This window comes from Chenopodium quinoa, unplaced genomic scaffold (genome assembly GCF_001683475.1).
Source record: "Chenopodium quinoa cultivar QQ74 unplaced genomic scaffold, ASM168347v1, whole genome shotgun sequence".
Taxonomy (NCBI): Eukaryota; Viridiplantae; Streptophyta; class Magnoliopsida; order Caryophyllales; family Amaranthaceae; genus Chenopodium; species Chenopodium quinoa.
In genome coordinates, this window is record NW_018742204.1 from 16,780,373 (window position 1) to 16,807,236 (window position 26,864).

General features: G+C 32.7%; 4 protein-coding genes across 17 annotated transcripts; 3 read left to right on the forward strand and 1 right to left on the reverse strand.

The window, feature by feature from the left end:
• Positions 1-290: 290 nt before the first annotated feature.
• On the forward strand, positions 291-8,270 carry LOC110720302. 11 transcript variants are annotated; one of them, XM_021899350.1, is made up of 8 exons: positions 291-467; positions 678-847; positions 930-1,007; positions 2,077-2,185; positions 2,982-3,056; positions 3,895-3,965; positions 7,532-8,033; positions 8,136-8,270. In XM_021899350.1, exons 6-8 carry the CDS (start codon positions 3,938-3,940, stop codon positions 8,176-8,178), a joined length of 573 nt encoding a protein of 190 aa, XP_021755042.1. In that variant the 5' UTR covers positions 291-467; positions 678-847; positions 930-1,007; positions 2,077-2,185; positions 2,982-3,056; positions 3,895-3,937; the 3' UTR covers positions 8,179-8,270. The 11 variants fall into 11 exon arrangements, 10 of the variants coding, with proteins under 10 accessions (XP_021755042.1, XP_021755051.1, XP_021755010.1 ...); XM_021899359.1 differs by having other exon boundaries at positions 2,990-3,056; XR_002511320.1 differs by lacking the exon at positions 8,136-8,270 and having other exon boundaries at positions 3,895-3,949; positions 7,532-7,605.
• On the forward strand, positions 8,212-10,233 carry LOC110720294. The gene is made up of 2 exons (XM_021899297.1): positions 8,212-9,086; positions 9,850-10,233. The coding sequence occupies exons 1-2, from the start codon at positions 8,244-8,246 to the stop codon at positions 10,135-10,137; spliced, it is 1,131 nt and encodes a 376-aa protein (XP_021754989.1). The 5' UTR covers positions 8,212-8,243; the 3' UTR covers positions 10,138-10,233.
• Positions 10,234-25,519, forward strand: LOC110720265. Of its 4 annotated transcripts, none has more exons than XM_021899271.1 (9): positions 10,234-10,474; positions 10,573-10,685; positions 10,779-10,957; positions 11,044-11,163; positions 11,636-11,806; positions 11,886-12,074; positions 12,169-12,648; positions 22,712-23,884; positions 24,099-25,519. In XM_021899271.1, the coding sequence occupies exons 8-9, from the start codon at positions 22,737-22,739 to the stop codon at positions 25,252-25,254; spliced, it is 2,304 nt and encodes a 767-aa protein (XP_021754963.1). In that variant the 5' UTR covers positions 10,234-10,474; positions 10,573-10,685; positions 10,779-10,957; positions 11,044-11,163; positions 11,636-11,806; positions 11,886-12,074; positions 12,169-12,648; positions 22,712-22,736; the 3' UTR covers positions 25,255-25,519. The 4 variants fall into 4 exon arrangements, with proteins under 4 accessions (XP_021754963.1, XP_021754968.1, XP_021754974.1 ...); XM_021899276.1 differs by having other exon boundaries at positions 11,698-11,806; XM_021899282.1 differs by lacking the exon at positions 11,636-11,806.
• On the reverse strand, positions 13,479-14,756 carry LOC110735433 (protein FAR1-RELATED SEQUENCE 1-like). The gene is made up of 2 exons (XM_021915647.1): positions 14,005-14,756; positions 13,479-13,482 (listed from the first exon to the last, which is right to left on the reverse strand). The coding sequence occupies exons 1-2, from the start codon at positions 14,754-14,756 to the stop codon at positions 13,479-13,481; spliced, it is 756 nt and encodes a 251-aa protein (XP_021771339.1).
• Positions 25,520-26,864: the final 1,345 nt, after the last annotated feature.

Sequence of the window (26,864 nt, forward strand, 5' to 3'; positions counted from 1 at the left end):
TGTTGGTGGGGAGGTGAAGAGGAAAGGTGAAGTGTTGGTGCAACATTTGAAGGCGCGATGTAGGGTAAGTTAGTTGATTTATAGTATGTTAGTTGATTTATAGTATGTGTTTATCTATAAATTCTTATTCTTATTAAATATGGGAAGTTAGTAACAGTACTTTTTGGTGGTATTACACTAAAGCCCTCGAAATTAATGGAATTCCTACATTACCCTTTATTCTAATTGGTTGATGTTTGGGTGCTTTGACTGAATACACCGAAACCCTGCGCTCTTCTTCTCATAACTCAGAAAAAAAAGGCTCAAAGTTTTTAGGGAAAACAAGGAGAGAGAAACCTAGAGAGAGAAAATATATCCTCTTTCAACAACGATGGGGATGAGCTATAAACCACCGACCATCCCTTCGACGATGGTTATGAGGCTTTGATTCGTCTCAGTGTTTCAATTTCTCCGGTTTCAGCGACGAGGTTGCTAAGTTTCCTTTCTCTTTATTATTCTAATTGATTCGATGTTCATCTCTTCGATTAGATTTTACCTTTTATACGAAGGTTGTTTTGTTTCTTTCTGGGCTTTCATGCAGTATTTTGATTGAATTTGATTTTAAATGGCTCTTACTTAGCAAATTGCTACTAAGGTTCATTCCCATGTTTTCCTAAAGCAAAGATCGATGTTCGCAGGAATGTTCCAGAAGAAACCAAGCAAGGAAGAAGCTTTGACGCAGCTTCGATTCCACTGATTGATGCTCGGAGCATGGGTTGTTGCTATTCGGGTCACTCCTTATGTTCTTCAGTATTTTTAGAAAGAGGAGATCACTTTGGATCTTTGATTTAACCCCACCAAATTTAAGGTAATTAGTCTTATAAGTTTTCAAGATATTGACTTTATTTGATTCTTAATTTCACTTATTATACGTTATATGGGTGTTTTAGATATTAAAATATTAATTTTTGGAAGGAGGAAGATGGAGCAAGGTTTGGTGGATTCGAGTTTGAGGTAAAGAAACTCAGGTATTATTAGATGTTTGATCTATTTTATTTTATTTATTTAATTTCTAGAAAATTATTTTGTGCAATATATTCCACAGCTAAAATAGAGATGGAACAAGTATTTTTTTTCTTTTTTCATCCTCCATTATATTATTTTTACCTTTCTTATTCCTATCTTTTCATTTTTATTTTTCTGTATTTTTAATTTTTTACTTTTATAATATGCATTTTTTTTTGGTGTTGAATCATGAAATTATGAGTAATTTTTGAAAGTGGGTTTGTGTGTGTTTGGAAGCAACTAGAAACCCGGAATTATATCAATAAATTTTACATTTTAATTTGCCTTCTAAGATACTTGTCATGTTGTGAATATTGAACTAAAGGTGTTTTTGCCTTTAATTTTTATCTTTTTTTGGACATTATTGTTTGCTGGTTGAGCCAGATAACCTATTGATTATTTTTGGTGGATTGTATTCCTAGGCTTAGCCTAAAGCAGATGAAGTTTATGCCCATATTACTTTAATTCGAGAAAAGAGGAAAGATTGTATGACTAATAATTTAAGTACTTGTATATAGTGAGTCTTGAAGGCTTTAGTTTATGATGATGGTTATATAGATTTGTGGATTATGGGTTGTTTGTATTTGTATTGTTGTAGTAAGGAATTTTTGGTCCTTTGCAAGCAAGGCGATGAATGCTTGCCTCCCTTGGAGCGACATACTAATTAATTTTATTAATTTGGTAGAGAGGGGGGGTGTTCAAATTTGATTACGATATGAGTTTGGTGTGATTATGACTAATTTATAGTCAATAGTATTGATAAATAGTGGTCTGCGTTTGCATTTGGGTGAAAATCTTCAATTTATTTTATTACCTCTTGTTCTGCTAAGTTTGGGGTACTGTTCTAGAAAATAGGAATTTAATGAATTATATATGTCTATGAATAAGTGAAACATTGAAGTTTGAATCTATTTGTTTGTTGAAGTATGAATCTGTAGCTAGCCTTGATACAACTAGCCATGATACAACAGAGCTATAGTAACTCTAAAGTTGTTGTAGTTCTCACTCGCTCGCCCTGCTTTGTTTTCCAAGGGGGAAAAGGGAGAAGATCGAGGGGAAGATAATCTCAGAGAAGTTCTCAAGCACTCCGCGCTCAAATGGTTTTGGAGCTCCGAACCTCATAATAAGTATCTTGAACGCTGTGAGTGACTTCTTGCTTTTATGGATTTTTGCAGTTTGTTTGTTTGTTGTGCTTGTGCTTGTATGATTTTTTTTATTTATTATTTTTTTTATAAGTATCCTTATTAAGCTTTAAAGAAAGATTTTATTGACTTACAAATTTATGAACATTTAGGCTATAATATGAATGCTATAATAATTAACTCGGTTTCTTCCTTAATTGTTTCATTAATTGAAGATTGGTTGGGCTTCATTGTTTCTTCTTTTAAGGTTATTCATTTCCTTTTATTTCGTTATATTTCTTGTACCTTGATTATAGACGATGTTTTAATTTCTATCTATGCAGAAATGGAGGGTGTAAAATTATTTCAGAATTTTGGGGTGGTTTCGATTCAATTTTTTAAAAATTTTGGGATTATATTCCCATGCATTCTAATGCTAGGGTATTATTTATTTATATATTTTTAAGAAGTCTTCTGAAATATCAGCTCCAACTGTTGGAAGAGTCAAGAACACTCATCGTTACCATCCTAGAATTGTTGCTCCTCAGTAAATTTTCAGTTTTTTTTTATTAAAGCCCCAAATTACTATAATAATTTTGCCATGTTTTTAATAATTACGGGAAGATAGAAAGCTTACAATTACAAAACAAATTTTTCTTATGATTATAAGAAAAGGAGGGTTCTTCATTCATGTGGAATAGAGTAACAAACCTTCTTTTTCTTACAATTTAAGTTTATATTGTGGAAATTTATTCTCATATGAAAATCCCATTTTTTCTTTTTTTAAAAAAATGATTTTTGCTTTGTTTCGTGAAGAGTAACAGGGGAAATGGGGAGCTTGAATGGGATCTGAAGTGAAAGGGTTAATGGCTAGCAAAAGACCGGCATTAAGTGAGTTCTTCGATCTCAAATGCCTTTAGTTTTTAGTATTCTTTTATTCTTTAGCAGGTATCTTTCTGGTTCATATATGTTTAATCCATTTCTCAGGTTTTTTTTCTGTTTATTTTGATGAATTTGAAATTTTGGGATTTGGGTTTTGTTTATTTATAGGTGGTGTTGGAGTTAATCCAAAATGCTCATAGTTAAATCTGGTTTCCTTTTGATATCTTGATTAATTATCCATGTTTAATTTGATTTGAGTTTCTCTATTTTGGTGCGAGTATTAGTGAGCATTGGGGAAACTATTACTCATACATTATCGATTGGTAACTAACATTAGCTTTACCTTGATTTGAGAATTTCTGTACATGTTAATAATATGGCTGGAAATTGTTATTTATGAGCTATGATAAGTGAATTTTAGTGTACTGTTGTGTGAATGTTATTAAATCTGTTAAGGTAGCCCAAAAGATTGGTGTTTGTAGTGTCGTAGATAACATATTTTTTTGTGAAGTAATTTGGTAAAATCTGGAGTAAAAATTATGTTTGGTTACTTTGTAATTTATTTACTTTAATAATATAGCCTCCATTGTAGATCGTTGAGTCCATTCTCGTGTATTGATGTATTTTTCTTTAGAGGGAAAATAAGTAGGAGCTGAGTGGCATATGATTTCTTATAAACTATTTCATGGATGCATTTTTAGAATATACCTTACTATAAATTATGATATTTAATTTAATGTCTCAATAATCTTTATGAAGGAATAGGAAGCTGAATTAAACACTGCAGAATTGAGTTTTGTCAGCATTATTGATATTTTTATTTATACTATTTTTGCTGTTGTTATAGGATAGGACTTCAGAAGAGGTGAAGAAGATAGTAGAAACTCTCAATGCAGGTGAAGGTCGGTCATGAAAAAGGTTGTGAGTCTACTTACGAAGACATAGGGAAAAGAAATTTGATATAGTTCATTAAGCAGCTCATATCTTAGTAATAATTACATCATTCAATAGATTATTAGAGTACTTAAACTACTTGAATTTGTCATATTATTCAACCTACAAACTAAACTTATTTAGAAATCACATGACCTGATGTTAATATATTAGAACTTCAAAAATGATCTAACCCAAATAAAAAATCAATGCGACATATACTCGGTTTCATGATTACCACAGATTTACCCAGGAGGGATGGGAGGGATACCATTTGTTATAATGTCAGAGGTAGACTTTCTTCTATTCTTGTTTTCTTCAGTTTCCTATATTTGTTTCTTAAATTTATTGCAACAGAATACTAATAAGTGGTGTTAATTTCATCACACTATTAGTACTTATATCCAATTGTTTTAGGGATATTGGGTTCTTTATGGTATAAGTAGTTGTGTCTTTCTAGGTTAGTGAATTGTACTATTCTACTTTGATGATTGATGAGTGATATTATTTGTATGGAAAGGCACTACCGCCACCAATGCTGGAAAGTCCAATTTTGCATTATTAGTGATGGGTGTAGGTGTGAGTGTGACCTTGGTTGATGCTATTTGAGTGTAACCATATTGTTAGTTTGTTTAGTTGATGCTGCTTAATGAATTTGATTCAAATTTAGCATCTTTCCTCACCTATATGTACCCTTTGCAAAGAATTTAGTAGACAGAATGTTAGAGATGAGTAGTCTTTGTATATTCAATGGAATATAGCTATTTTAGTTTTGCCCTGTTTGCTATTCAATTGTTTTGTATCTATAGGAGGGCTCTGTTATGGATACAATATTGAGTGATGTTATATTTGTCTCTTTTGGTTGATATATGAATGTGGAAGGTACTGTTGTGTTTGTATTTTGACTGAATATTGTTACTATGTCTTATTGTAGACACCTAAAAATGTCTCCCCAAAACCAAACCTGATGATGAACAACCTTTGACCGCCATTATTGGTCGGGTTGAGTATTTAATTTTTGGAGTGCTTAAATCCATATTCAAATCCATATTTCCATTTCATAAAACCAACCCAACTCCTATCCCATTTTCCCAAAACATAACTTATTTTCCTCTTTTTGCGCCTTTAAACCCAAAATAATTCATTTCGTGTCCGTTAAAATCATTCATTTCGTATCCTTTTTATAAAAACGTTTAATCCAGTTTATTTTGGTCCATAATATGGTCCAATGATTAAATAGTTGGATGGGGCTTTAAAAGAGCTTTCCAACGATATATTAAAAGCCCAAATCCGAGTTATAACGAATAAGTTATGGCCAAAATATTAAACTAGCCCAAACCGAACCTAAGCCCACCTTACCTACGACCCAATGATCATGTGGAGGGTCCAAATTATTTGATCCAATTCCTAAACCAATTAGGATTCACTAATTCTTATATGTGGCTGGCCACACCATGTGGCCAACATAATATAAGCCCAACTCGCTAGCCCAGTCCGTTCCGTATAACGGGCTCCGTTACACTAAACGGTTCCGTTATTTTATTTATTTAAAAAAAAAAAAACACGCGCCTTTCTTTTTTTTCTTTTTCATTTTATTACATCAAAACCTTCTTCTTGCCCAAAGTTTTTTCATTTTCTCTGTTTTGATTTTCTCTCTCCTCAAATTGTTCTTCTTCCATTTTCTCTCTCCTCAAATTCTTCTCCTCTAATTCTCTCCGTTCTTCAAATTTCTCTATCAATTTCTTCATTTCTTCACATTCTCGTTCAATTTCGCTTGTTCTCTGCTTAAAATGGTGGTGTTGAAGATAAAATGTGGTTCTCGTACTCAAGGATCGACTTCTACCAATTCAATTGTTGCTTCTGGTAGTTTCTAAACCCTAGATTGTGAATTTTTAACGTTTTTAATCACTTTAGACCTACATTATTCTGTTTTTTTGCTTTTTTGAACTTGAATTATGTTTTTGTTGAAACCCTAGATTTTCATTTTATGTTCTTATATTGATGAGCTTTGTTCTCGGTTATATTTTTCTTTCTTGTTGATGTTTTATTTGTCTTGTTTTGTTTTTGTTTTTAATTTATTGTATTATTTTTCATTTTTATGTGTTATTGCTTTTCATTCTGATTTCTCTGTTCTTATTTTGGTGAATTTTGTTCTCGATTTTATTTATTGTTCATGTTCAGTTTAATTTTGTCTTATTTTGATGAATTTTCATGACTTTTGTGTTATTTTGCTTTTTTTATGAATCGATTATATCTATTTTTCATTTGCATGTCTAATTGTTCTCATTTTTATGTTGTTTTATGTTTGATTTTAGAGTTCTTATACGATTAGTTAAATCTTACTTTGATGAATTTTCATGAATTTTGTCTTATTTTGATGAATTTTGATGAATTTTGTCTTATTTTGATTTTCTTATGAATCGATTATATCTATTTTTTATTTGCATGTCTAATTGCTCTCATTTTTATGTTTGATTTTAGAGTTCTTATACGATTAGTTAAATCTGAGTTACTTTATTCATTATGCAGGAGTTACTTGATTGATAATGTATTGTTTTATATTGTAGGATCTATTATACTAGGTTCTAGGATTTACTTATTAATTAAGTAGGTGTTACTTGTTTCATTATGTAGAAGTTACTTGCTCTATATTGTAGGAGTTACTTGCTGTATATTGTAGGTGTTACTTGATTCATGTTGAAGGATTTACTTGTTTTATATTGTAGGTGTTACTTAATAAATTAAGTAGGAGTTACTTGATTCATTATGTACGAGTTACTTAAGTGATAATGTACAAGTGACTTGTTTTATATTTTAGGATTTACTCTACTAGATTCATTATGTAGGTGTTACTTGATTCATTATGTATATGTTACTTGATTCATTGTGTAGGACTTACTTGCTCTATATTGTAGGAGTTACTTGTTGTATATTGTAGGTGTTACTTGATTTATGTTGTTGGATTTACTTGTTTTATATTGTTGGATTTACTTGTTTTATATTGTAGGTGTTACTTAATAAATTAAGTAGGAGTTACTTGATTCATTATGTACGAGTTACTTTATTGATAATGTACAAGTCATTTGTTTTATATTTTAGGATTTACTCTACTAGATTCATTATGTAGGTGTTACTTGATTCATTATGTAGGTGTTACTTGCTCTATATTGTAGGAGTTACTTGCTTTATATTGTAGGAGTTACTTGATTGATAATGTAGGAGTTACTTGTTTTATATTATAAGAGTTATTTGATTGATTCCATAGGATTTATTTACTTCATTATGTAGCATGTAGTTGTTTTATATTGTAGTAGTTATTTGGTTGACTATGTATCATGTAGTTGTTTTATATTGTTCATTATGTTGCATGTAGTTGTTTTATATTAGAAGTTGCTTGTTTATTACATGATGTTGCTTCAGTGACTATTTAATTAAATTTTTTTCTATATAATGTATGAGTGAGTTAATTGTATGATTATTGTATTGTTTCATTATCTGTTTTTATCAGTTTGTTTGTCTATTATATTTATATTTTTTTTTCATTGAAAAAGGTAATGCAAATCAGTTACAAAAGGAAGAAGTGGTTCCTAAAGAACCAATAACATATGTACTTGATGGTTCCGGGGCAATTGTTTCTGTAGAAAATGTATCCCAGTCAGAAATTGGAGCATCAAAGGCAGAAAATGCAGCCTCATATAAAAATGTTCTGGATGAACAGGGTGAAAATAATGATGAAAATAGTGTAAATGATAAAGGTTTGGCTGGGAGGCAGGGTGACAAGAATGTTGCTGTTGATGATGGTGAAGAACATGTTTCTTCTGTTCTGCCAGACCGAAAATTGATTGAAGTTGAATTATGCAAGGGTGGTGTTTCTTCTGTTATTGAAACTGAAGAGGAGGAGGAGGATGTGAAGCCATTGAAAAAGAAGAGAAAGATGATTGTTCAAGAGGATGATGATTTGGAGGATGTTAAACCAGCTATTAGAAGAGGAAGATTGCCTAGATCTTCTAAACCTGTTGCTGAAGTTGTTGAAGTTTTGAATATTGATGAGGGGTAAATATTCATATCTCTTGTTCCCTTTAGTTTTATTTGTTATTTTTATGCTATATTCTTTTAGTTTTTTTTCTAATTAATTATAATTTTGTCTTTTGGTAGGGATGAAGTTGTTCTTCGATGTAGACCTTCGAGGAACAGTTAAAAGCTATAGAAGATATTGGCTTTGGCAACTTGAGTTTGATACAGTTAAATGAGTTCCCAAAGGAGATGATTAGGTGGTTGTGTGGTTGTTTTGTTCCTAGCAGTCGCATGTCTGTTATGCCGACGGGAAAGAAGTTTCAGTTGACTGCAAATGATGTTCATTATGTTTTTCAAATTCCAATTGGTCCTCTACCTGTTCCTATTTCTAATGCTCACGCAGACAGTGAGTTGAAGAACACTTGGAAGGATTTATATGGGGGTGCAAAGCATGAAGTAACTGTTCCTCAATTGGTTGAAGTTATGACAAGTAATGAAGGAATGCGAATGGGGAATGATGAGTTCAAGAAGTGCTTTGTAATGTATTCTATGATAACTTTGCTTGCTCCAACGTCTAATAGAAAAGCTGATTTCAAGTTGGTTTTGGCTTTGGAAAATGTTCATCTATTTCAAGATTACAACTGGTGCCAGTATGTTTTGGATGACTTGGCTGAAAAATTGTCAAGCTATTCTGCAAATCAAAAATATGTTCCTGGTTGTTTGTTGCTGTTGCAAATATGCTATTTTCATAGACTGCGATCTCGGGGTAATGTTTTACCTTCTACTTTGCCCCTGATTCAGCATTTGAGTGATAAGGATTTTAGGAGTCGATTGGCTGATGAAGATAAAGTCTATGGTATGGCAGATCTTGATAAAGTTACATATCCTGTAACGAAGATATCCAATAATAATTCAAAGGTATTAGCTATTGAAGCTAAAAAGACAGAGGAAAAGATAGACGAGATGAAATTTTTGGAAAATAAGAAATCTGCTGTTGAAGACAATTCTGTAAATGATTTTCCTCGGGTTGTCACATTCAATTTGCCGGCTGGAATTGAATCAAATGAAGAAATTCATATGCTAGCAAAGAATGTGAGTACTCTTTTTTTTTTTTTTTTTTTTTTTTATCATTATCATTTATCAATTTTTCTTTTACAAATAAAATACTTGTTATCATTTTTTTATTATAGCATATTTTTTATGTTTTCTTCTTTTATGATATATATGAATATATATAGTTGTAATTTGTAGTATAAGGGTTACCTGATGGTGTGTTAGGGGTTACTTGATGCAATATATAGGGGTTACTTGTTGGTTATATAATGTTTGTTATTACTTGATGCCATATATAGGGGTTACTTGGTTTTATATACTGTGGTTACTTGATTTTATATATGTGCATTTATACATGGGGATTACTTGATCAAACATTTATGGGTTACTTACTGTTATATTTAGGGGTTACTTAATGACATGTATAGATGTTACTTGCTGTTATATATTTATGGTTACTTGATGGTGTTTTAGGGGTTACTTGATGTCATATATAGGATTACTTGGAGACATGTATAGTTGTTAATTGTCATTATATATGGGGGTTAATTGATGAAACATTTATGGGTTACTTACTGTTATATATTGGGGTTACTTGATGACATGTATAGGTGTTACTTGGTTTTATATACGTTGTTTAATTGATGAGACATTCATGGGTTACTTGTTGGTATGTATTGAGGTTACTTGATGACATGTATCAGTGTTACTTCATTATATACTGTGATTAATTGATGATATATATAGGGGTTAATTGCCGGTATATATGTTGATTAAATTCTTTTACTTTAAATGATTTTAGGATGTTGAAGAGAAGTACATGCTGATCAAAAGAGATTTAAAGCTATTTTCTCACCAATTTGAACAACATATTCAGTCTGTAAGGTTACAATCTGAAGCTGTTCAAATTGATTCAAAGCTTCTAGAAAAAGAAAGGTCTCCTGTTTTAAGTCAGTTGGATGCAATTTTTAATGATTCATCGTTTTGGGATCAAATTGACAAGATTACGAATCATGCTATTGCAATGAAAAAGTTAGAAGATGAATTGCCTTCTTTTGCTCTGTTTTCTTATACTAATCCTCATCTGTAGATGCCTATACCGCCAATACTGGGTCAGAACAAGAACATTTTTACTGAAATTAGTGCTCAACCAGTTCCAGATATTGATATGAGTTTGGGTGCTGATCCCAATTTAGTTGTGAATTATTTATTGAAACTTGGTGAGCCTAATGCTGAAGGTTGTTCAGAGAAGCAACCAGAGAGTGTTGCTGTTGCTGATGTATTTGGGAAGTCTGCTTCTCAGAAACCAGTAGGGATGGTTTCTTCTAAGAAGCAAGACGTAGAGAAAACAGCAAAGAAAGGAACAAAGGAAATGCTTCTGTGTTTTTCAAAGTTGAAAGTTCTGCATTCTGATTGTTTAAGTGATGGTGAGGAGTCTTCTACAGATAATAAATGTAGTACTAGTTCTGAAGATCATTTAATATGTGATATTGATTGTGGTGCTGTTGGAGATTATTCTTTACAGTTAATATCAAGGTTTTTGAGAGTTTATAATCCAAAAGCTAAGAGAATGAAGAGTTTAAGGCTTCAGGTTGCTGATTATTGCTTTGGTGACAACTATGAAGGTTTTGATATGATGTAAGTTTTAGGGATTTCTCTATAATTGAATATATATATATATATTTTTTTGAATTTTTTTATTAAATAATTATTTTAAATTATGTGAAACAGGGAAGTTTTGGTGTTTTTTTTTCTGAATTTTATAATTTGTCGCGTGAAGAATTATGACATTGATAGAGGAGGAGCTTATTTCAAGTCGGGTTATGGACTGTTTTTTTGTGTTGCTGAATTATGTTCAGTGCCAAAAAGCAGCTACTGTTGCCAAGTTATATTTTGGTGGTGAACATATGGTAATTTCAATGTTATGCTTTGTTGAATTTTGTTATATTATTAAATATTATATATATATCATTTTAACTTATTTCTATTTGTTCAGTTACCTCTTTTGCGCTGTATATTCAATGGAGAAGGATGCTTCTTTGAAAAAGAAAGTTTCGGAGCATGGGATCAATGGCTTGATGTTGTTAAAACTATTGCATTTTTTGATGCAAAGCTGGTATGTCATTTAATTTTATGACAACAAGTTACTAAATAGCATATTTGCATTACTTGATATTATGTATAAGAGTTACTTGATGTTGTTTCCTGTGCTTTCTTACTTAGGGTTACTTGATATTATGTATATAGGATTACTTCATAGTATTACTTCTTGTTAAGTATTAGGGTTACTTCTTATTATTTATATGGATTTTTTTTTTTTTATAAAAGTGACTTAATTGTTGGTATGTATAGAGGTTACTTCTATTATTTATTGGGGTTACTTGATGGTATATAAGGTGTTACTTGATATTTATTAGAACTACTTCTTATTTATTGGGCTTATTTGTTGGTACAGGGGTTACTTGTTGGTATATACAGGGGTTACTTCCTATAATTTATTGGTGTTAATTGATCTTATATATAGGGGATCACTTATTATTACTTGTTTGCATATCATTAGTAATTAATTTAATGTTTTTTTTATGCAGCTTTTTATTCCCATCTATTATTTCAATCATTATTATGTTGTTGTGATAAACTTCATCAACAGCTCTGTTGATTATCTCGACAATAGAAGATATTTCTTGGGTGTTGGAAGGAATATTACTAGGACTTTTGATGAACATCATACTTGTTATTATACTCTTGTTTGGTATTTGGTAAGTTTATTAATTAAGCATTTTATTTTGTTTATTTATACTTTGTTGATTAACTGTCCTTTTTTGTTGTTTATTTCAGAGACGCTACTTTTAAAAGTATCTGGTTTTAAAGAATCATGATCAAGGGGAACTTGTCAACGATTTCCCTATTAGAATGATCCCAATTTATTCTCAGCAGTGTTCAAAGAACAATGATTGTGGGGTTTTCTGTTTATTTCATTGTTCTGTATACGAAGGCGAAGAATTTCATTGTAAAAATTTGACAAAGGTATTGCATGGTTATTTTGATATAATTATTACAATTTTGTGTATTTCTTATTTGGGGTATATTGTTTATATTTTTTTCTTTGTTGGCATTGCAGCCAGCTAATCGTCTTCGTTACAGAGCTGAAATTTGTGCATCATTGGTCCTGGTAATTTGAATCAATTACGGCTAGATGTTCTGGAGAAGGTTAAAGTTTTTCTAGCCAACCATGATGAAATTTATAATGAAGTCCTAACTAATGAAGAGGTTGATAAAGAAGAGCTTCTTGCCTTGGCTCAAGCTGAAAAGGAAGAAAAGGCTAAAGAGAAATTGGCCAAAAAAGAAGCAAGACAGAAAACAAATGAAGTAAAACAAAAGGAAAAGTTGGTTAAAAAACCAGCAAAAAAGAAACTAGAAGAAGAACAAGGAACAAAAAAGTTGTCTACAGAAGAATAAAAAAACAATGCAGATGAAGATGCATCACTGGCTGCAATTATGGCAGAAACTAAGGCAACTAAGGCAAAGTTGTCTAAAGTCAAAGCAGCAGGTCAATCAAAGCTCTCATCTCGTCAAAAGTAAGAAGTGTCACTCTTTAAAGGTATTCTTTTGAACTGAATATATAATGTTTCTTTATTTTGTTCAAATTGTGTTAATTGATATGTGTGAATATTTGTTAGTGTACTTTGCTTTATTGCTATTTTTTTTAAGTATGTACTTTTTTGATGACATAATAGTATAGAAGTGGTTACTTCTGTAGTATATTAGGTGTTTTTTTTGGATATGTAATAAGGGTTACCTATTTATTGTTAGAGTGGTAACTTGTATAGTATAAAGGGGTTACTTGCATAGGATAATAAGGGTTACTTGTATATTATAAAGGGGTTACTTGCATAGGATAATAAGTGATACTTTTATATTATAAAGGGGTTACTTGCATAAGATAATACGTGTTACTTGTATATTATAAAGGGGTTACTTGCATAGGATAATAAGTGTTACTTGTATATTATATAAGGGTTACTTCTTTTTATTTATTGGGTTACTTGATGGTATATATAGGTGTTACTTGTATAGAATAATAAGGGTTACTTCATTTTATTTATTGGGTTACTTGATGGTATACATAGGTGTTACTTGTATAGAATAGTAGGGGTTACTTGTTATTTATTTGTGTTACTTATATAAGGGTTATTTCTTTTTATTTACTGGGTTACTTGATGGTATATATAGGTGTTACTTGTATAGAATAATAAGGGTTACTTCATTTTATTTATTGGGTTTCTTGATGGTATATATAGGTGTTACTTGTATAGAATAATAGGGGTTACTTGTTATTTATTTGTGTTACTTATATGAGGGATTACTGTTATAGGATAATAAGGGTTACTTGTTTGTATTAATTGGTGTTACTAGTGTGTATAATAAAAGTTACCTGTATACAATAAATATTATAAAAGAGATCTTAGCATAATATTAGAGTTTAATTACTTAGCATAATAAGGTTACTTAAAGCAAAAATGTCATTACATACTTATATATTAAAGTAAAACTACATATTATTTTATTAAAATAATTTTGGACTTTGAATCGGTGTGGTTGTTCCAAATTCTCTTGTGTCTCCTTTAGCTTGCATTGCTTTTGTTTTTTTTTGTGTTCCTTCCTTTCTCGAAATGCCCTTTTATTCTCTTGCTTCTTCCCTTTGTGTTTGCTACTGTAGGAATTTGATTTTCTATTTCCTTTCTTTTTTCTCCTGTTGATGAATTTTTGTTTTGTTGTTGTACTTCTCCTTCTTCTGTGCCTTCGTGTTCCTGCCAAAAAAAAAAAAAAATATAAATTAGTCTCTGAGTGTTCTTGACATGTATAATTAGGGGAGAAACATATTTTTACCCTTTCCAATTTTCTTTTTATTTCATCAGCTTGTGTTTCATTTTTTTTAAACGCTTCCTCTACCAACTTCCTTGTCTCTGAGTATTCCTGGCATGTTAATATCAGATTGTATCCTTTTCTTGCCATAATTTGTCTCCAAGGAATGTATTTTACTGGTACCCTTGCATTTGCTTCTGCTGTTTCATCTCTTTGTTTCCATAAATGTGTTTTTGCAAACTTTGTCCACCTTGTTGAGATATACTGATTTGGTATTCTGGTCACTGAATGTTGCTGTAGTACACGTATAGCATGATAGCATAACCACCCCACTTCCTCAAAATTTTTGCAAGAACATGCTACACTGTTGTCTGCTGAGTTGTATGTAACTTTCTGTTTTGATGCTTCATTATTCTCTATCTGCACTTCATAAAAGAAGTAACCTTGAACTTCCAAATGAAGAAGTGTTATGCAGCCAATTGAGTATGTAAATTCTGTTTCAAAGTCTCTGAAAATTGTTTGTGTATAAACTTCTGCTGCATGCTTTAGTATTCCATAGAATGGTAAATGTGAATAAGGGTGAGAGTTTGAGCACTTGAAATCTGCATCAGATTCATTTTTCCTCCATCTTTTTATTGTCTGGTTGAATATCTTGAAAAAATCTGTGAAGTTTGTGTTTTTTGTGGCTTTAAAACCTACAGCATTATTGGTACTCTCACTTCTTTGAGAAGAGAGTATACCAGCTGAAAAGAAGTCTTTGCTTAAAGCTGTGCACCATTTCTTCCTTAGGTTGTAGAGTCTTTTGAACCAACTATTTTTCTCAAGCTTGTATGTTTTAATCATATTTTCCCAGCAAGTTTCAAACTCTTGATAAACACTTGTTGAATGCATCTTTGAAAGTTGTGTCTCTTTTTAGGGCTCCAAACCTTGACACTGCATTCTTAATCAAGTGCCAAATGCAAAGCCTGTGTCTTGATTCAGGTAATACCTGCATATATTAACTTGTTAGGTTTTGTCATATAATATAAACATAGGTATTTTAGAGTAATATAATAGAAACATTAGTATTTACCCTTTGAATTGCTATTGACATTGCCAAGTCTTGGTCTGTAAATATAGAAATAGGCTGTGTTCCACCCATAGATTTCTTAAAAGTTTCCAACAACCACTCAAATGTATCAGCTGTTTCATCAGCAATAAATGCACATCCAAACATCACATTCAACCAATGATTGTTGATACCAACTATTGGAGCACAAATCAAGTTATATTTGTTTGTTCTATAAGTTGTATAAAAAACAACTACATCTCCATAGATGCTATAGTCTTCTCTCATTTGTGAGTCCCTCCAAAAAATTGCTGTAAGATTGCTTGAATTATCTCCACCGCCTACTTTGAATCTGTAAAAGAAACCAGGTTCATTTTCTTGTCTTTGGTAAAACCTGTCTATTACTGTCTGTGCATCACCTCCTTCAATTTCTTTCATTTTCTTCCTTGTTATATAGTTGAAGTGATCTTTCATTGTGTGTGCTAACACGTTTTCACCACCAGCTTCATGAGACATTAGACGATAAGATTCTGCTGGCTTTAATCCACTTTTTGCCATCATGTCTATTACTTGTGCTTTTTCTTTTGTTATTTTTCTCTCTGATCTATGTAAATGCTGCCATTCTGGTCTTGTTAGTTCATGGTTGTGTTTCATCATATGCTCTTCAATTTCAAACACACCATCACTATTTTTTTTGGCTCTAATGAATGCTTTGCAGCCAGTTCTAGTGATAGGCACTTGCTTCACTCCCTTCTGTTTTTGGTCAGGTGGAGGTGGAGTTTTTCTCACTTTTGGTTTAAATCTGAATCCTTCCTTTGAACAAACAAAGTCTTTCCCTTTGATGATTCTGGGTTCTCCTTGTGTGTATCTAGTTGTTGATTGTCTTACCCCAAATCCAATAGCAAAAGCATGTTTTTGATATAATTCATATATTTCATCCTCTACTCAACTCACATGTAGCTTAGTAGGCAAATCAAAACCAGCAACAGTGTTAATGTTGTTGTCTCCTTTTGGTTTAGCAGCCTTCTTCTTATACCCAGTCTGCCAGGGATTTGGGCCTACCCTTGGGTCGTCCTCGAGGTTTCTTCCGAGACACAGGATCCTTCAACACTAGTGGCTTGGATACAGAGTTTGGAGTTGGGCATGACATGGGATTGTTTGATCCAATCTCTGATGGGGGCAATATTGTTCTTGGGGGGGGGGGGGGGGGTTGGAAGAGACGGTTGATTTTCAAGGTACTTCTCCCTGCTTTGTTGTACTTCCAAATGGAGCCTTTTCAAAGAATTGACAACAAGATCAAATGTTTCCTTGTTAGCTGGAACAGATGATGTAATTTCACATATGGGATCAAACTCCTGCATCAATTTGTTGTGACTTTGATATGTGGCATTATCAGTTGGGTCATGATAGGCAACCTTTACCCGAGTATGCTTCCGAGGCACATCTTTGCGCCACCTTTGAAGAACATACTTTGATGGAATATCAAAAACCAAGTTTTGATCATACACTCTAATTACATGCTTGCATAGAATACCAAACGTTTCAAACTTCCGGCAATCACAAGACACGTCCTTCGTAACGGTGTTAAAAAGAACACAGTAAAACCTCTGATCAGTAATCACTTCTTCACTTTTCCCTTCTAGAATAATCCAGACCCTATCTTCAAGGAGGAATTGAATCAAGTTCCCATCCAATACACGCTCGTCCCTCCCAGAGCAATGCATTAGTCGAGTACACTCTGTCTAAATCTCCTAAAACTTAGTGTTAGTGTAAATTTTCTAGAAGAATTCCTCAATGTAGAATCCACTAACGAGACGCCTACGATATTTGCGGCACCTAGCATCTGCTTCTTTTTCCGCTTTCACACGCCTCTCCATTACTCTTTTGTACTTATCCGGGAATTCATATAGCTTTGTTTTCCTGTTTACAAAGCCATCAAAGAAACTATTGATGCTTTCCACTCTTTGCGTAGTCTTCATCCCGGCCAGAAATGCTCTTTCATAAAGGCTGGGACCCACATATGTCGTTCCTCATACAATTCAAATAACCAGTCATTGTCATGTAGGTTATACTCCGACAATAACTTAGTCCATCTTCGCTCAAACTCCCCAACTGTGAAGCTCTCATAAATAAGAATCTTAAGAGGACTCTTAAAATCATGGTACCTGAAACATTGAAAATCATGACATAATACTTCAAAGGTACGTGACTCTTAAGAGAACTGTCAAAGGTCACAATGGACTACAAAAGTCAGACAAAATGACATTCATTTATGACAAAGGCAAAGCAAAGCATAGTAGAATTGCATGTAAACACATGAACTTATGCGTATAATGAGAATACTTTCAGATTTGTAATATGTAGATTAACTAGTTACAATCATGACACATGCACATGACAGTTCATTCATAACCAGATAAAATAAGTACAAAATTTCTGCACATGAACAGAATAATTGTCAACTGATATATGTGAGCATAACATCAGAAAACAAATGCATATTCATAAACAACATGACAATGTCAGACTTTTTAAATACAAGAATAGAATTGAAATTTAGCTTGCACTTATATTAAATTTCACAAATATGTGTGCCGAAACTTACTAAACATACACATTATACTACTTACCCTTCACATTTTCCAAGCTTATCTGGTATTTTCTTCAGTGTGTGCCAAATGCACCAACGATGCCGAGCATTGGGCATCACTTGTTCCTAAGGCTTGCGCATAGCAGCGACTTGATCAGTGAGAATAGCCCGGGGTTGTTTATTGCCCATGCATGACAGCCATTGCCTAAATACCCAACCAAATGTGTCTGAATCCTCATGTGAAACGAGTGCGCAACCTAACAATATAGATTGCCCGTGGTGATTAACCCCTACAAAATTTGCAAAAGGGAGCTCATACTCATTAATGAGATATGTGGCATCAAAACAAACCACGTCACCAAAATCTTCATTAGCCACTCTACTGCGCATCAACCCACAATACGTCCTTCAACGACCCTCTTCATCTAAACGGTGTGCTTGATAGAAATTCTGATTATCCTCTTGCATCCGGTCAAAGTACGCCATCATAGCAGCCGCATCACCACCTTCCATTTTTAGCCTCTTTACCTTTTCCTTTTGCACTTCATGTTCAAGGTCCTTAACACTAGGGAGGTTGTCGATCCCGGTCTCAGTACCCATACACCCATGTATTTGCCTTATGGGGACACCTTCATCGTAGAAATTGAACAGTTTCTTCCTTACATTCGATGTGTAATTTTTCATTTGATACTCCTTTACCAACTTAGCATCACTAGGTATAGGGGCATGGTTATCATGTTCATTTTGCAATTTCCTAATAATCCACAACCCATCACTGTCAACCCCAGCGTATAACATGACACCACACTCACATTTCTTGGAGGTCCTTTTCGCCCACTGCAACATATCTTCCCCAACTTCACCATTCACTATTCCACCTGTGCCACAAGCATCCATAGACTTGGACCTTTTCTTCGCCTCCCTCCTTGCCCTCATATCAAGTGGACCATAACACTCACACCTCCATGTCGCCCCTCTCTGCTCCTTATCCTTCTTAGAAAAATTGGATGAAACTCTTGATACTCCAAAACCTTTCTTCTCGGCATACTCTTTGTAGTAAGTTTCCACATCTTCAAAGGATTTGAAAACCATCCCTAACCTAGGTGATTCCACATAACTTTACATGGTCACCATGTTTGTTGAGACAATTGTCTCCACTGTTTCAATCGTTTTAATTGGAGACATGGCAGCTAATCTGTCAGCAGAGTTTGGAACATTCAATGGCACAAGGTTAAGAGAGGGAACATCAGTACCAACACCAGAAGTTAATAATTGTCCCTCCTCAACATCAATAACGGAACTCCAAACAGGCTCTCCTATTTTTCCAGGGTCACAATCTGATTCCATAACCATACTGCATTATAAAAACTATAATTTCAGATTGACATCAATTAACAAGACACTGTAATTTCATACCTAAACTGAGTCAAATTCAATTCAAATTGCATACTTCTATAGCAAAATGACTCAAAACAACGCACAGTTGACATAATACCAAACTCATGCAATTTAGCATTCATCAAAGGACATCAATTAGCAAAACACTATAATTTCATACCCAAACTGAGTCAATTTCACTTCAGATTGCATACTTCTATAGCAGAATGACTAAAAACAACACACAGTTGATATAATACCAAACTCATGCAATTTAGCATTCATCAAAGGACACATAGTAATGGTTATTCATCAAAGGGCACATAGTAATAGTTACCAACGTACAGTGTGAATGCCACTACAGAAACAAACAACATGATTTATGTAACTTTGAACCTGAGCAGCGGGGAATAATCAACAACACGCCATAGCAGACGCAATATTTGGTATCAAAATTCCAATTCAAATTAGCCAAATAGAATATTAATATTTACAAATATAATGCGATCAAAATTCAACACAATTACTTAGCATGTCGATAATAATTCCTAATCAAATTGCTAATTACCTCTTTCTTCACTTTCTTCCAATTAGTTTCAGCAATTAAAACCCCTATTATGTGTATAAAGCAATTGCCTTCACTTTAGTTTTAATAAAATTCATAAAAAAAAACAACTTCAATTCACCACTTCACATGCATATATTTACCAATTGCAACAGACGAGATATACCAATTTCAGAAATTAACACCAATTAACGACTTTCCAAAAACTAGGGTTTTCGAAAAACTAAGGAATACTTACCAATTCAGCTGGTACGAATGTCAGATTACGCTAAGGGGCATCAATTCAGAATCTCGCAATATTCAAACCTTGAAAAAAATGGAGTGCAGAAGTAGGGCTTGTTCTCTTCCGTTGAAATTCAATTCAGTTCAGCTCAGTTCATTTCAGCTCTTAATTTATGTTTAACGATATTGCTAATGATATAAAGCCAAATTTCATTCTTTTAAGCTCTTATTACAACGACGACAACAACAACAATAATAATAATAATCAATAAGTAATAAATAATAATAATAATAATAATAATAATAATAATAATAATAATAATAATCAATAAATAATAATAATAATAATAATAATAATAATAATAATAATAATAATAATAATAATAATAATAATAATAATAATAATAATTTGGGGTTAGATACTAGTTAGATACATGTATTAATTAAAACATTAAAGAGAGTGGGTTAGGGTGTTGGACTGTTGGGCCGTTGCCGCTGTTAGCTTTTCGTGTTTTTTTCTTTTTTTTTTTTAAAAAAAAAAATTTGTTTAAATGGGTTAGATACATGTAAGTGTTTTGCGTTCTTTTTTCATAATACTATTTTATTTTTAAATTAAATAGTATATGTGTTTAAAATGTTTAGAGGTTTCAAGTTTTTAATATATTTTCCATAAATTTTATAATTATATAGTATATTTTTCGTAAATATTTTAATATGTACATTTGTATATACACATATGTATAGTAATAAATAATCAATAAATAATCAAAGATTACTAATCCGTTGTTAAAAATCACTAATTAATAAGTTAAGTTCAGTTCAGTTCAGCTGATCAATCAGAACAGGCCCTAGAGAGCACAACTTGATGAGATCGTGTTCTCCAGACGAATGGTGAGGCATAGCTTCTGAAGGAGAACACAAAACGGGATGGGAATCGGAGTACTGTTACCCACGCTCTAACAGCCAAAATATTCCCGGTTAAGTGCCATGTCAGCTAAAAAGAGGGAAAATAATAAAATAATGAAAGATGTTTCAATATTTCGAAAATGCCATCATAAGGCTTATGAAATGGGGGAAGCTTCCCTCAAAAAAAAAAAAAAAACAAAACTGGGGGAAGCTCATTAAATAAACCATTGGAAATTCGGGGTAGTGCTATCGGAAAATGTCCTACCTCTTTGGGATTTTAGTTGTTTGTTTACAAAATTATAAAATCTGAAAAATGTCCTAAACCAAACTAGTAAGTCCACATTTCCAAATTTTAACACCGAGCTAGCACCCTCTTGTTCCGCCGGAAAAAGACTTTTCCGACACTATTTGCAAACTTCACAATATCAGTAAGTCCCTCTTTTTGTAATTGTTACTTTATTTTTCATTTCCATGCTAATTTTTTGAATTACCAGTTATAATTGATTCTCTCTACTTCTTTTTTTTGAATAAGATTCTCTCTACTTCTTTTTTCGTAATTAATGATGAAACCTTGATTTTGTTCTTGTTGTTGCCGGCAATTTGAAATTGATCCTGATTTATTAATGGAAATACCAAATCTTGATGATAGTTATACTGTAATTCGAGCCATTTTAATTATTATTCCTCTGTGTGTTTTTTAAGTACCCCAATTTGTATATACCATTTTGACTAGTGTTTATCAACCTTTTATAATTATATTTACTAGAGTGTATCCGTGCTAACCCATGTATATTTAGAAAGAAAAACAATAGGAGATGTGGAAGTTATTAAAAGAAATAGAGAAGTAGAAAAAATCATAAGATTTTAGAATTGGGTTTTTGGGGTCCGTGTGGTTAAGTGTTAAAAATGACTGCAATCATATACTCGTAAACTCAAATTATAAAGACAAACTATGTTGTGTCAAGGGTCTGTTTTCAAGTCACACACAGCTAAATAGCCATTCTATAATTTCTTGCGTGATTTTGGTTCAAGGTGGTACTTGAAGATAATGAAGAGTCTGAGTAACATAGATTAAAATTCATAATAAGGGTATGTTATCTTCCGTTGAAATTCAATTCAGTTCAGTTCAGCTCTTAATTTATGTCTAATGATATTGCTAATGATATAAAGCCAAGTTTCATTCTTTTAAGCTCTTATTACAACGACGACCACCACCACAACAATAATAATAATAATAATAATAATAATAATAATAATAATAGTAATAATAATAATAACAATAATAATAATAATAATAATAATAATAATAATAATAATAATAATAATAATCAATAAGTAATAAATAATAATAATAATAATAATCAATAAATAATAATAATTATAATAATAATAATAATCAATAAATAATAATAATAATAATAATAATAATAATAATAATAATAATAATAATCATCAATAAATAATAATAATAATAATAATCAATAAATAAGAATAATAATCATCAATAAATAATAATAATAATAATACTACTACTACTAATAATAATAATCATCAATAATTAATAATAATAATAATAATAACAATAAATAATTAATAATATTTTTTTTAAAAAATTTGTTTAAATGGGTTAGATACATGTAAGTGTTTTGTGTTGTTTTGTCATAATACTATTTTATTTTTAAATTAAATAGTATAAGTGTTTAAAATGTTTAGAGGTTTCAAGTTTTTAATATATTTTCCATACATTTTATAATTATATAATATATTTTTCGTAAATATTTTAATATGTACATTTGTATATACACATATGTATAGTAATAAATAATCAATAAATAATCAAAGATCACTAATCCGTAGTTAAAAATCACTAATTAATAAGTTCAGTTCAGGGTAGGGTTGGGTTGGGTTTAGCTCAGCTCAGCTCAGTCAATCGGAACAAGCCCTTACTTTGTTGATTATTATTATAAGTTGGGAAGAGTTGATTTTGGCTGTGCTAATTTGTTCAATTATATATTGTGCAAGTTTTTTTTTTTCTTTTTTTGCAAGGACCAACATTTTAGTGAATTATTTTTGTATGGTAATTTGAGCAGCTTTGATTGCATGTTATCTTGATCAATGGAAAAGACGAAGGTGGAGGATTATTGGTGCCTTCCACCTGCAGAGAGATCACCCTATCTTGTGTATACGCTCCGGAATGTATGTGGGGATGATGATGATGATGAGTCTAAACCAACTCAAACATTCTGCACTATTGATGAGGGTAATGATGTCAGTGATTACTCGTATATCAAGAGTATCCCTCAACTGCGCGGTAAATTTATTTGTGCCTCTTGTCATGGCTGGTTAATCTTAGGCGATTTTGTAGACAAATTCTTATATTATTTATGGAATCCGCTCACATTGGAACTTATAGCACTCCCTCCGTTGCCAAATTCAGCTTACACAGATGATGAGGCTCTTGAAATTTATGGAGATCTTGAAAAATATAGAGCTTACACATTGATTACATTAGGTGATGAAGATCTTGAAAAAAATAGTGTTGGTAACAATGTCTCTGTAGTTTTATTGTTTTTTGATGACAAAGTCTTTTCTTATCGACTTAGCTCAAAGAGTAGTAGTGATATAAGTTCTAATTGGATCAATCATGGACTCGAGCTTTTTGGCAAGAAATTAACAATACACAATGTTATTACAGTGAACAAAGTCGTATATGCATGGGCTCATAAATATTATAGAGAGGATATTGATGGACCTGATCGTTCATCCATTTTGTTAAGTATTGAGGTTGCCAATGACGCTACTGACTCATTCACTATAAAGTCCTTGCAAATGGATCCGCTGCCACAAAATGGCTTAGTTAGTTCTGATAAACTTGTGGACTATTGGGTTGAATCTTGTGGTCATGTATACTATATCTGGTATCTTGTCCGCCGGTGTATGGATTGTCGTATCAGGATGGTGAAGATTTATGAGTTGGATTTGGTGGGAAATAAGTGGGTGGAGGTGAAGTCTTTGGATGGCCGCGCCTTTTTCTTAGGCCAAGATTGTAGCACCTGGTGCTGGGGAAGTAACTCAGGTGATGGCAGTGGATGTGTCCGAGGGGATTGCATATACTTTCCTGTTCCAAAAAGAGAGTATTTTGATAATACTATATATTATTGTTACAGCCTAAATGAGGGTGCTTTGAGTATGAAATTGTTCCGCTCAGAGCTATCAAGACATTATGCTCCTATTTGGCTGAATTTGATGCCGCAATATCACAGGTTAGTATTTTAATTGCACTGTTACTTCTACGACATTATCTCTTCACCTGACTTTAATAAGCTGTATGTTTATACACATTATAAGAAACTGATTTTATGGGGTCTTAATTTTTCTAATTGTGGAGCATGCATACTTTGGAATATGATTTTGATCATATGATATGGTAAACTAATTTATGTTTGTTGTATCTTTCTCTGTTTTGGGCTTTCATAGTTTATTAGGCGTTCAGGATATGAAAGGCAAAGAATTGACTCAGATTAAGGAAAATGTAGATGGTCTTGACTGTGAGATGATTAGTTATAGTACAAGCTACGATGAGTGCCACAGAGAAGAGAACAAAAGACGAGGAAAAAGACCACAACTCTCTGAGCTTCCACTCCATCTTATATATCTGATTTCAAAGTATATGCATTTGTTCGATCTCTGGAATTTTCGAGTTAGCTGTAAGACATTTCATGATGCAGTATCTCAACCCCAACACAGAACCAATAACATGCTTCCGTTGTTTGTCGTCTTGAAGAATGATGGCAGATCTTGTGAAATAATAGACCCATCACTTGATTATTCATGTTCCAGCATTTTGCAACTTTCTTCTGACCCTTTTGCTATTGAATTTTTCAAGGATGGGTGGTTAGTTATATCTGTTGATTCTAAAACACAATTGAAATACTATAATCCCTTCTCAAGAGTTAGTGGGGATTTTCCTTCTGATGTTGATATACATCGCTTTACACGCATCGGATTCTCTACATACCCTACTTCTCCTGATTGTGTCACGGTTGCAATTGATAATAGCATACCTTGTGCAGTCAAAATCTATTGCATTAAATATGGGGATGAATCATGGGATAGTTTTATGTTTCGCCGCCGCCTTAACTTTTTCTTTGGATCAAGCAGCCCAATTTATATAGCAGGAACATTCTACATTCTCGACGCAGTTGGAAATCTTGGAGCATATATATTGATAGATGGTAAAGGAAGTTGGAGAGTTTACAATAGGCCGTACATTATTGGGAATTTGAAACGTACGAGGGCCTATTTGGTTGAGAGTGATGGAGAACCACACTTTGTGTGTATTCGTGATGATTGGGGACCTTGGGTTAAAGTGTTCAAGTTCAACCTTCTCCAGGTTAAATGGCTTGAAGTTAAAAGCCTGGGAAACCATAGCTTTTTCTTGAGTCATACTTTTTCGTTTTCAGTAGAAATTACAAAGGCTGGGATGCAAAATAGGATCTATCTTTCAAGGCTCAAAGGGAATGGTATACTTTTCTACTCGCTTGAGACACATAAGTATCATGTTTTGGGGACTGAAGATTCCATGGAGCACTTTTCCGGTACCCAGGAGCCAATGCAGTGCTGTTGGCTTTAACTCATATACATTGTGCCATTTTATGAAATCTTCTTCCACATAATGTGAATCTAAGGATCAGTTTAAAAGTTGAATCTGTTTTAGTGTTTAGTAAATTAAGTGTTTCCCTTGATTTTGATTTTTTGCCAAAGCAATCTTACTTCTGTACGCCTGCTTTTGTATTTGAACCTTGTATTATGATTCCTTCACATTAGCTACTTTGACAAGAACTGAACATCTGCTGGTTTCTGCTGCGGCTATAATACTCGAGTCTTGACAGTTGACATTCCTTGCTTACTGGATTTATCTCTCTAGTTGCTGTTTTTTATAACTTGTTGAATAATGTTCTTGATCATTGTCTAGTAAAGTAACCATTGAAGCGCCCTCTTTTATTTAGTTTAACAAAGCTCCTTGAGAAAGCAAACGAGGTCCTCCCTTTATATTCTGTTTCTTGCCTTCACTGTCAAATTCTCATGCCTGGTAAGTGTGGTAACAAACTAATAATTGCATTTTTGTGTAAATACAATTAGAGGTGTCCAAAGCCCATCCGACTCGATCCAATACCGATTCGAAAAGTATTCGATTCAATACCGATTCGAAAAGTATTCGATTCAGATTTTGATTGGCGTGGACATAATAATTTAGTACGATTAACTTTAAAAATCAACCCGACCCGACCTCATCAGACTTGATCTGATCATCCGAATTGACACCTCTATATACAATCACCTCGGATGAGGCTCACTAGTGTTTAGTGGGCTGAACACTTATACAAATAAGCACGTAAGCCGTGCCAGGGCCTCGGGGGTGTGTATGGGAAAACCCCTCCGATGCCTATGTTAACTTGGGTATACTACGATTGAGAGAAGAGTATTATTGGCTTAAGAGAGCAAGTGCAAATAAACGCTAATAGGAGATACCATTGAAGTGCTATTTGGAGGGGTAATTAACTAATTATACCCTTGGGGTAGTCAAGGAAGATGGACCTAGTAAAGTATTAGTTGGACCAACAAATGACCTTTGGGTCTAATGAGAAATTCATTGGATATTAATAGATTGACTTGTCGAAGAATCGAAGATGACACAATTGGACTGTGGGAGGCCCAAAAGTTGTTATTATGTTTGGGAGTTATATATACATAGTCATGGCTCATGGGTTTAAAAAAGAATATATATATATATATATATATATAGTCATAGAGCAATATTTAAAATTATACTCCGCACTACTCTCCCGTTTTTAAATACTTGCTTTACTTTTCTTTTGTGGCTGTTTTTAAATACTTGCTCAATTTCCTTATTTGGAAAGCTTTTATAATATTTAATTCATTTCTCTCAAGTAGTGGGACCAAATTTTACTGTATTACTTTTAGATTCTCTTCTCTAATTTACATTCCACTAACTAGGGTTGTTCATCGGTCCAAGACCGGACCGGACCGAAGACCGAAAATTAGAATTTTAAGAACCGAAGACCGGACCGATTAAGTTAGGACCGAACCCGGACCGGACCGAAAGAATCGGTCCAAAACCCGGACCGGACCGCCTTGGATCGATTTAAGAATTTTTTTTAAAAAGAATACTAAATTTTTAATAAAGTTAAGGAAAACACAAAAAAAAAGTATTGGAAAAAC